Source organism: Monodon monoceros, unplaced genomic scaffold (genome assembly GCF_005190385.1).
Source record: "Monodon monoceros isolate NGI ecotype Baffin Bay Population unplaced genomic scaffold, NGI_Narwhal_1 Super_Scaffold_19, whole genome shotgun sequence".
In the NCBI taxonomy this organism is placed as follows: domain Eukaryota; kingdom Metazoa; phylum Chordata; class Mammalia; order Artiodactyla; family Monodontidae; genus Monodon; species Monodon monoceros.
The window spans coordinates 69,897,492-69,908,371 of NW_021703775.1; the positions used below are offsets into that span (position 1 = coordinate 69,897,492).

Sequence of the window (10,880 nt, forward strand, 5' to 3'; positions counted from 1 at the left end):
ATCTGTGCTTTTATCTCGATTTACTTCATGCATCCGTAAGCAAGATGTGCCCTCAGGTAATTGCTTCTTCGCTTTATACCATTTCAGCTTACAAAAGGCTTCATAGGAATGCTCTACTTTCTACTTTCAGATAGTGGGGGAAAACTGTTCTGTATTTATTATCACTCTCCTAGCTCCTTCTCCTTTCCACTCTTTTCCCAAGGGCAACTGACTTATGTGGTCCTTAAAGCACTTTCTACCTTCAATAAGGATGGACAGGAATTTGTCAAGCACAGAGCCTTTATTTTTCATATCATTTCCAAAAAGGACATCGTTTAAGTCAGCAGAATTTCTGAGAGAGAAAGTGACAGCAAAGGCAACTGGCTCAAGTCCCTCTGTGTACACCATGTACATTTCATGTCTGAGCACCTTGTGTGTCTGGCTTAAGTAAAGGTAAGGCAGTGTAGATTGTGCGAACAAGAAATCTGTTCTGTGATCAGGAATGGCTACTACATGCATCACGCAAAATGCACAACCTGAAACATTTCAATCTGCAACTGAAGTTTCCTCAAGCAAAGATGCGTGTGAACAATGACGGAACACATACAGAGCAACTTGGGCAGAGAGAATGGATAATGCCTTGGGGCAGTGAGGTTAGCGCACTGATCAAGAGCCCCAAGCAGGAGGAGCCGTCCCAGTGGCAGAGCAGGCTAGGAGGGTGAGCAGCAGCCATCTCCAGCCACCTTCAGTTCCTTCCTGCCTTCACTCTAAGTTGAGCAGCTCCACGTCAAAGATGAGGGTGGCATTGGGAGGGATGACACCGGGGTGGCCCGTGGCTCCATACGCCACATCAGGGGTGCAGGTCAGCTTCGCCCTCTGCCCCAAGCTCATCTAGCAGGGATGGGGGCAGATGGGGAGAGGAGAAAGAGGACCCAGCTTGATTTAAAAGAAAAAGGTAAGATAACTATGGCATTTTCCCAAACCATCCTCATGGTAACTCTGAAGATCTGAGATAAGTTTTATACGTGGCACATTGAAGTGATGCTAAGAGTTGTAACAAATGCAGATTGTGCCTCAGACTAACAGAGACTTGACTGTGGGAAAATAACTTCTACAAAGTGGTCTCAAATTCATTCATCCAACAAACACTGCTGGTTATTCAATTAGTGAATGGCCCAACACTTCTATTTGTTCATAATTTTTCCTTCTTCTTCCAAAGAAGCCTAAAGAGGTGTATAAAGAGCACATGTACATGTACATGCTCAAGTAGGTGATAGAAACAGTTCATTAGAGAGATTTAGAGATTAGAGGCCACAGCAAGGAGCATCACATGACTTCACAGAGCAAAGAAGAAGAGTTTGAACCAGGGCTCATCACAGCAGTCCTCAAGAACTTGTCTGGCATTAGTGGGATAACTGGTGAAATTTGAATAATCGATTTTTAAATTTTGAATAACCAACTCAAAAATTTGAATAGATTGGTTAATAGTATTGTATCAATGTTAATGTCCTGGTTTTCATCACTGTACTATGGTTATGTAAAACATTAACATTTGGGGAAGCTGGGTAAAGAGTATATGGGAACTCTACCTGCAATGTTTTTGCAAGTCTGAAATTGGGGTTTTTTTTTTTAAGTTTTAAAAAAAATCACCTTGGCCTCCCCCACCCCAATTCTTCTGCTGCCTCAGTCCCAAACAGCTGGTAGCTCACAGGCTTGCTCAGAACTAGCTGGGGAGATGTGCTTGGGATGAGAGCCCCCAGTGACAGAAAGGAGTCATGCTGGCAACTAAGGGTGGGGACACAAAGCCACAACTGAAACTAGGTGGCATCACCATGCCCTGACAGTGGAGTCAAAGCAGTAGTGGTCTGTGATAGGGTGAGGGTGGAGGGCAGAGTGCTGAGCCCAGACCCCCAGCTCCTCAAATCCCCCTTAACAAGGATCCTCATCCTACCTGGGCTGCGCCCTCTTCAAAACCCTTGATGACTTCCTGTTTGCCAATTCTGAACTTGAAAGGTTTGTTTCTGTCTCTGGATGAATCGAATTTCTTCCCATTTTGGAGCATTCCTGTGAAAGCAAGGATAGGGTGGAAAATAACTGTGGTCATGAGCTAACTCCCAGTTCAGGTTCAACATGTCTAAAATGGAATTCCTATTCTGTACAAACCTTCTGTCTTTCAGTCCTCCCCATCCATCCTGTTGGCCAAGCAAGAAACCTGGATACTTCCACATACAGCCTATCACCAAGTCCTGCATATCTTTGGAGTCCAGCTATTTTCTCCATTTCTATTACCACCACCCTGTGTCCTCATCAAGCCACCATCATATCTCACCTGTGTACAGGAACCAACTCTAACTGGCCTTTTTGCTCTGTTCTTACTCCTCCATTCCATTCTCCATACTGTACCCAGAATGATTTTTTTTTTTAAACACATACCTGATCCTATTACTCCCTTGCTTAAAATACTTCAGTAACTCCCCAGAGGCAGAATCCAAATGCCTACATTGTATCCAGGCACTTTAAGATCTAGCTACTGTTTGCCTGATAACCTTCTCTCTGCCCTCCCCTTCCTTCCCTTCCCTGCCCTATTCAGGTTATACCTTTCTCAAGTACTTCTGCACATTGCAACTTTTATCATGGAGCTGCCTCAACCTGAAGGTCTGTTTTCCCAGGCATTTCATCCTCAGGTTGAGTCCGCACCTGGTCTGCCCAAGGTTCCCCCAACATGCAAAACCCAAAGGTCATATCATCCTTTACTACAGTGAACTGTAACTGTAAAGTGACCCAGACAGGGACCTCCCTGGTGGTCCAATGGTCAAGAATCCACCTTCCAATGCAGGGGACACGGGTTCGATCCCTGGCTGGGGAACTAAGATCCCACATGCTGCGGGGCAACTAAGCCCATGCACCACAACAAGAGAGCCCGCATGCCGCAACTACAGAGCCCGTGCGCTCTGGAGCCTGCGCGCCACAACTAGAGAGCCCATGAGCTGCAACTACTGAGCCTGCGTGCTCTAGAGCCTGTGCGCACCACAACTAGAGAGAAGCCTGTGCGCCGCAATGAAAGATCCCGCATGCCGCAACTAAGACCCGACACAACCAAAACTAAATAAGTAAATAAAATTTTTTTTTAAAAAGTGACCCAGTCAGTGGTGGCCTCCAGACCTCATACAAAAGAGATATGTGAACCCAGAACACCCCGAGTGTTGTCTTAGCAGTTTGGAGCACCCCTCAGCCTCCAGCTGCAAATACCTTGTCATCCCTGATGTACATGTGTTGTCTCAGTCCAGCTGCCTAAGACCCAAGAGCTGCTTTTCTATTTTCTGTTCTTACTGGTGTCTCTAGTTCAAAGGTCAGACATTCTGTAAATGATGCTATTCCATGACTTCTTGTGGCCCCTGGACCACAACAGAAGGCAGTTTGGGACCAGAGAAAGGCCTAGCCTGTAAGTTCAGAGACTGGATTCTGACTTCACTCGGACACTAACTCATTGTGTGAAGTGAGGCAAATTACTTCCTCTCTCATGGCCTCAGATTTGCCATGTTTAACATGAAAGGTCTGGGCCTGCTCAGTATCTGAGCATCTGTGATTCCACTTCCTAATTTCTACAACATAAATGTATACAAGAGACATTCTTATTTACCTATTTTCTAGGCAGAATAAATTGTGCTCTTGCCCTGGGTACTAAATCAGGCAAAGAAGAAAACCCTATCGCTACACAGAGATGCAAACAGATGGATCCTTCTGTATCAAATATAGGAGATCAAATACAAACTCATGCATACACACACGTTGCTAAGATATTCAGAGATGTGCATGCATGCTCACATGCATATATGCATAGACCCTCAGAAGAAAACCCCGATGGCCAGATGCTAGGAAAATATTTAGATACACAGATATAATACATTCACACAGACACATACTTGTACAATACACATATGGATAGGTGCACACACACATTCACACACTCCATTTAAAGACTGATTTGCTCACTCCCCAATTTCTTCAGGTTTCATATGACTTAATCCACTTCAGACCATATACTGTTATCTACTGCTGCAGGTTCATCCAAAACCATGCAGTCCAGAAGCAGACCCACAGATACATGGTGACCTGATTTGACAAAGGTGCCACTGAATGCAATGGATAAAGGATGATTTTTTTTTTTTAATGTTGCTGGATTGACTGTATATGCATATGGGGGAAAATGAAACATCAAAGTGAACCCCTATTTCACCCACACATAAAAATCAATTCCAGGGGCTTCCCTGGTGGCACAGTGGTTGGGAGTCCGCCTGCCGATGCAGGGGACACGGGTTCGTGCCCCGGTCCGGGAGGATCCCGCATGCCACGGAGCGGCTGGGTCCGTGGGCCATGGCCGCTGGGCCTGTGCGTCCAGAGCCTGTGCTCCGCAATGGGAGAGGCCGCAGCGGTGAGAGGCCCACGTACCGCAAAAAAAAAAAAAGAAAAAAAATCAATTCCAGATGAATCACAGACCTAAATATGAAAGATAAAATAATAAAGCTTCTATAAAATAATAAATAGAAGAACATCTTCATGACCTAGGGATAGACAAAGATTTCTGAACTGTACTAACTATAAAGGAAAGACTGATGATATGTAGGACTTCATTAAAATTAAGAATTCTGTTCAAAAGATGCTAATAAAGGAGTAACAAGGCAAGCCATAGCATGGGAGATGTCTGGAATAGGTGTAACCAACAAGGGACTCATATCCAGGATACAGATGGACTCCTACAAATCAATAAGAAAAAGAGAGACCACCAAATTTATTTTTTAAGTGGACAAAATTTGGGCGAACTAACAAGAATATCCAAATGGTCAGGAAGACGTGAAAAGGTACTCAGCTTCATTAATCATCAGGGCTGTGCAAGTCAAAACCACCAGGACAGGCCAAAACCAAAACAAAAACCTGACAACACCAAGTGTTGATGAGGATGTAGAACTGGAATGCTCAGACATTGCTGGTATCAGTGGAAACTGGCACAACTACTTTGGAAAGCTGTTTGGCAGGATCTGCTACATCTGACCATAGGTATAACCCTGTACCCCGGCAATCCTGCTTCTGCATATATATAGCCAAACAGAATGTCGACACGTGCACCAAAAAACATCACAATTCATAATAGCTAAAAACGAACAACAATCTAAATGTTCATCTACTGTAGAAACGATAAATTGCAATATATTCATACAATGACCTGTACAGGAATAAAAAAGAGCAAACTACTCTGGATAAATCTCACAGACATAAAAAGTGAAAAAAGTGACATAATGAGTGAAATAAGCTAAACACAAAAGAGTACATACTCTACAATTCCATTTATATGAAGTTCAAAAACAGGTGAAATCAATCCACAGGGACAAAAAGTTAGAATGCTGTTTACCTTTAGGGAGGTGTAATGACTGTGAAGAGGCAAGAGGGAGAGTCCTGGGGGTGCTGGAAATGTCTGTTGATCTGGGGGGTGGTTACATAAGTGTGATCACTTTAGAAAAATTTCATCGAGCTGTACATCTTAGAGTTATATTCTCTACTGTATTTATATATAATAAAAAAGTTTACCAAAAAGTCCCATACAGTCTCCTGCTGGGTTTGATGAGACAATCCCCCCCCAGACCAGAGCCACTCATGGCTGATGTTAGTATTTAATGCACATTGCCTCCTGTCTGTATGTATTGTGAAAGGTCTTTGCAAAAGGATGTTGTGGTTTGAGTAACTTGACAAGGACTGGTCTGTCTGCAACATGTAGAACAGATAAATCAATTACACAGGTCAGAGGCCCCAGAAGACTCATGGTAATTAGGCCACATCACCAGGAGATAAAACACAGCTCCAGCCCACTGACGTCAGCGACCGACAACACAGCTGTTGAGAAATACCCACACTGTCTGCCTAGAATCAACCTGGCACTTCACACTGGCCCAGAGAACTGCTAAAAATGGCCCCATCTGACTATGTCCTAGGAATTAAACTGGCCTTGCTGTCTGCTAAGTGGCTGTCACCAAGTTTGCCACGTTGGGAAGCAGGTCACAAGGCAGAGCACTCAACCCCCAGAACAAACATCTGCTTGTAACCTTCCCGCCAGTGGTCCTCAGGATCTCAGCCCACCTGGCCTTCCAGTGCAGATCATCCAAGAGGGCTCAGCAGAGGCGGGGCCTGCTCTGGCCGCACATCACCCTGACACAGCCACTGCCACCCGTGCCTCACACTGCGTCAGAGCCTCCAGTTGACTTCCTGTCCTCCCCCACCCCCACCCCCCAGCCCAATGAAGGTAGGGATCCTCTTGTTTCATTTTTGTGCCCCTACTGCTCAGCACAGCATCTCACACGCAGTAGGTGATCAATAACAGTAGGCTGAATTGAATAGTCTGTTTCTGAAAAAAGAAAGGGAATTCTCAGGAAGCTGACCTCCTCTGCTCTAATAACACTGTAGGATGAAAAGGGAGTCTGCAGGGAGGGTCAGGGCTCTCAGAGCTGTAAGAGGAATTTCCAAGTATCAGACAGCAGCAGGAGGGCCAGGACTCCACCCTGCCTGCAACAGACAGAAGGGGAATGGAGGTGGTATAAGAGGGCAGGGGTGGGCTTCCCTGGTGGTGCAGTGGTTGAGAGTCTGCCTGCCGATGCAGGGGACACGGGTTCGTGCCCCGGTCCGGGAAGATCCCACGTGCCGCAGAGCGGCTGGGCCCATGAGCCATGGCCGCTGAGCCTGCGCGTCCGGAGCCTGTGCTCCGCAACGGGAGAGGCCACAACAGTGAGAGGCCCGCGTACCGCAAAAAAAAAAAAAAAAAAGAGAGCAGGGGTTAACCTTGCAAGCCCCCTTTCTCATTCCCTCAAGGCTGGCTGGGAGGAGTTGGGGATAGCTGGTCAGAGGGAGACTTGGCTGCCTTGGGCTCTGGGCCTGGTCTGGGGGAGCTGATACCTCTGGAGAGGAGTATCAGAGGAGAGACCTGCCTGGGGAGGGGCAGGTCTGGATGAGGGCTCAGGGAGTGAAGCCTACCTGTGTAGTGCACCACACACGTCTGGCCCTTCTTGGGGAATGTCCTTCCTGCAAGGAGACATGAGAATAGATGAATGAACAGCACATTGGAGAAAGCCGCCTGGGACATTTCAGGTGTGATTGTGACCAAGAGCTCTGGCCCACATTCCCCTCCATACCATGGAGATGCCCATGGTTCCAGTTCTGGCTCTGTGCTTTGTACGAACCAGATTAGTCACTTTACTTCTCTGGCCTTGATTTGAACTTTATTTCCTTGGGTTCCACAACTCCACTCTCTCCTGGTCCTTTTCCTTTCTTTGATTGCTCTTTTTACTTTCCTTTGTCCATTCCACGAACCTTTCTGACAGCCTACTCTCTGCCAGGCCTGGACTAGATTCCAGAGACACAGAGCAATCTATGAACTCACAATGAGGTTAGGGAAACAGACACATAAATAATAGATTATAATGCAGGGTGATGACTGTACACAAGGATGAATAAACACAATCATTCACAACTATTTACTGAATACCTGCTGTGTGCAAGGCCTGGGCCTGATCTCGGGATACACCAGTGAATTATACAGACAAGATTCCTACTCTTTTGGAGTTTACATTCTAATGGAGGGAGACAAACAATACTCAGATAGACAAGACAATATAGATTGTGATAAGTTCTCTAAATAAACACAATGATAAATTACAGAGAGATACAGTGGGACAGGCCATTTTAGAATAGGTGGTCCAGGACAGCCTTTCAGAGAAGATGACATTTCAGCTGAGACTTGAAGGATGAGCAATACGCTGGGAAAAGCACTGCAGGAAGAGGGAGCAGCAAGTGCACAAACTGTGAGGCAGAAAAGGATCAGTGCATTTACGAAACAGTAAGGAGCCTAGACGACTGCAAAGAAGGGAAGGAGGTGGAGACAAGTGGGAAAGAGCCAGATCACACAGGGCCTTGCAGAGCCGGATTTAATTCTAAGTGCAGCAGGAAGGCACTGGAGGTTTTAAGCAAGAGAATGACATAATCTGAATTAAGATTTTATAAGATCATTCTGGCTGCTGTGTGTAGGATGGACAGTTAGGCGCCTGTTGCAATAATCCAGACAGAAAATCAATGATGGCTTGAATTAAAGTGGTTGGCAGCAGAGAAGAGAGTAAAATAGATTGGAAATATACTTTGGAATTGGAGCTGACAGGGCATGCTAATGGCATGGAGATGGGGTCCAGGATGAGAGAGAAGGAGAAAACAACCACGATGCTTGGGTTTTAGGTTTGGAGGAGATGATTTAGGATGGAGGAGCTGATTCCTGAGATGGGGAAGGCTGATGAGGAACAGATTTGTGCAGGTGGCAATCTTAAGATGCCTCTTAGACATGTGAATTTGTACTACAAGTAGACAGATGGAGAGTCTGCACTGGAGGTATAAATTTGAGTGGGATTTAAAGCCTTGTGAGGGCTAACAGCTGAGCCAACATTTAGATGGGGGCCCTTGGGAGGGAGCACCTGACTCACTGAGCAGCAGGGAAAGTATCAGAGAGGAGATAATGGTTAAACTGGGTCTTAAAAGATGAGTAGTTTACCAAGGAAGTAAGGGAGATAATTTGGGAAGAGTGAACCACATGTTCAAAGGCTTCAAATTGAGCAGTAGTGGGAGCCCGTCTGGTTCCCTGCTGTGTAATCCTAGGGTCTAGCAACAGTATATGCTCAATAAATATTTGCAGAATGACTGGTATATTTAACAACTGGCAGACAGCTCGATAAAGCCGGAGGAAAAGTTGGTGGTGGGGGTAGGTACTGGTAGTAAGAGATGAGGCTCTAGCATGGAAGGTAACAGGAGGCTCTATCACTGTCTGCCTGGAGAAAAAGTAAGATTAATTAAAACGTTTTATGCCCAGGGAGGGGCATGGTCAAATATGCATTTTAAAGAGTGCTCAGGCTGTGGTGGGGAAAATGGTGGGTGGGGTGGGAGGCCAGATGGAAGGCCAGGAGGTGAGAATGGAGGTGGGGAGACCAGTTTAGAGACTGTGCATAAATCCAGGTGAGAGATGATGTTGGCCTGAACTAGGGCAGGGGCTGAGGAGATGGAGCCTTAGAGATATTCAGCAGAAGAACTTGGCAGGATTTGGTGTGGGCTCCACCAAGGCAGGCATCCCCAGCACTGCAGCGTAGTCATTGAAATATTAATTGGTACATTGCCCCCTCTGGGTTATAGCATGGTAGCTGGCCCTTTTGTGCTTTCTTGACTCAGGGGTTTAGATTGAGCTAAAAGCAGAAGGCCAAAGTTCCTCCAGGCTTTCCCTAAAAATCTGATCCCCCTTCAAGAGAAAATGCCCCTTGTCTAGCCAGGGAGGGAGGATAAGGAGAGAAAACTCTAAAGGCTTCTTTGAACCAGGGAAAGGAGAAGAGGCCTGGAGGCCACTGGCAGAACTCTATGGCAGTGCCCCGGGGGATAAAAAGGCCTCAGGGAGATGCTTCCTGGGGCACAGCACCATGGTTCCCAGCATGGAAAAAGAAGCCTGCAGCCCATGGGTGATCCAAGGTTGTGGCTGGGACTTCTAGGGACCACTGCTTTTCAATAAGGAGGGTGGCCAAGAACCAAGAGTCCCTCCAATTTCCCGGGGGTGGGGGAGTGTCAATAATGTCTGACATGCAGTTTGCCTGTCAAATCCTGCAGAAATGAGGGCTCCAGTCTGAATTAAGGTTGGTTTAAGAAATAAAGAAATAGCTACTCCTGGCACATCCAAACTCAATTACAGAAGGGTGATGCCTGTAATGTCTGGCTTGGGAAAGTGACTGGTGCCAATCCTGAGGCAGGAAACAAGGGAACACGGAGGAGTGCTAGGGAGTGGGGGAGACCAGGAGCATGAGTCCTGTTTTGGACTTGCTGACTTTGAGGGATCCGTGGGATGTGCAGATAGAGGCTGAGCAGCAGCTGGATAAATGGACCACCTGGAACTCAGATTGGAGGCCTGGGCTGGAGGCTTAAGTTTGGAGACCATCGGTTTGCAGCCCATAATGAAAGCCATGGGAGTGGACAGGATGGCCGGAGAGACTGAGTGGGACAGGGAGGATAAAGCAAGATGCAGAAGCAGTGGAAGAAGCGCTCCATCATTCCCAGACTGGGTCGGTCCCTACAGCGTCTCAACGCCCAGATCGCAGGGGGCCGCCCAACCAGAGGCCGGGAGGCGGGCGCGTTAGAAGGGGGCTGCCCCGAGCAGAAGAGACCCCAAAGCATGTCCTTTCCCGTGTTTCCAGAGCTCAACCAGCAGGGCAGGGAAAGTGGAGCTAAAAAACGGCCCTAGGAAATCAGGAGTAGCGGATAATCGAGCGGTTCCAGTCGCGGGCAGCGGCAGCCCGAGGCCCCCGGGGCGGTGGCGGGCCGCAGACCCCAGCCTCCCAGCCGCCGCCTTCGTTCCTCTAGGTGAGCAGGCGCGTAAGGGGATGGCGAAGGATGTGTGCTAGACATCCAACAGTCCCATCTAGGGTCTTCTCCCGCCTCCCCCATCCTAGGCCAGCTCTCCCTGTTCAGCACCCTCCGCGCCACCTTGGAATCGGACCCCCGCCCGCCGGGCTCCGCCCCGAGACCCCTCCTCCTCCCCCGGCTCCGCCACCCGGTACCGTCTCCCGGGGAGATGGTCTCGATCTCCACGCCCATCGCGGTCCCACTGGCCCCGCCTCCGAGGGTCCCCGCTGTTTCCCCGACCCCGGCTCCGGCCCTGGCCCGCTGGCGCTCCGGCTCGCCACCCCGCCGCCACTGCAGAGTCGGAGGAGGTGCGGCTGGAGTCGGGACCTGCGCGGGGAGGGGCCACCGGGAAGGGGGCGGCGGGGCGGAGCGGCGCGGAAAGGTGGGGTCGACCGGGGCGGGGCTCGGGGGAAGGGACCCTGACGCGGCTGCTCGGGAGC

At 48.3% G+C, this 10,880-nt stretch overlaps 1 protein-coding gene across 2 annotated transcripts; it reads right to left on the reverse strand.

The window, feature by feature from the left end:
• Positions 1 to 261: 261 nt before the first annotated feature.
• On the reverse strand, positions 262 to 10,769 carry FKBP1B (FKBP prolyl isomerase 1B). 2 transcript variants are annotated; one of them, XM_029232686.1, is made up of 4 exons: positions 10,596 to 10,769; positions 6,997 to 7,044; positions 1,931 to 2,043; positions 262 to 915 (listed from the first exon to the last, which is right to left on the reverse strand). In XM_029232686.1, exons 1-4 carry the CDS (start codon positions 10,630 to 10,632, stop codon positions 871 to 873), a joined length of 243 nt encoding a protein of 80 aa, XP_029088519.1. In that variant the 5' UTR covers positions 10,633 to 10,769; the 3' UTR covers positions 262 to 870. The 2 variants fall into 2 exon arrangements, with proteins under 2 accessions (XP_029088519.1, XP_029088520.1); XM_029232687.1 differs by lacking the exon at positions 6,997 to 7,044 and having other exon boundaries at positions 273 to 870; positions 10,596 to 10,632.
• Between the last annotated feature and the right edge of the window lie 111 nt (positions 10,770 to 10,880).

What these genes read in the sequence shown, in the direction of transcription:
- FKBP1B (XM_029232687.1), bottom strand. Translation starts at nt 10,632, where the DNA reads ATGGGCGTGGAGATCGAGACCATCTCCCCGGGAGACG. An exon ending in GACCATCTCCCCGGGAGACG is followed by an intron (nt 2,044 to 10,595) that starts GTACCGGGTGGC and finishes TTGCTTTCACAG; the next exon opens with GAATGCTCCAAAATGGGAAG. An exon ending in TTGAAGAGGGCGCAGCCCAG is followed by an intron (nt 871 to 1,930) that starts GTAGGATGAGGA and finishes CATCCCTGCTAG; the next exon opens with ATGAGCTTGGGGCAGAGGGC.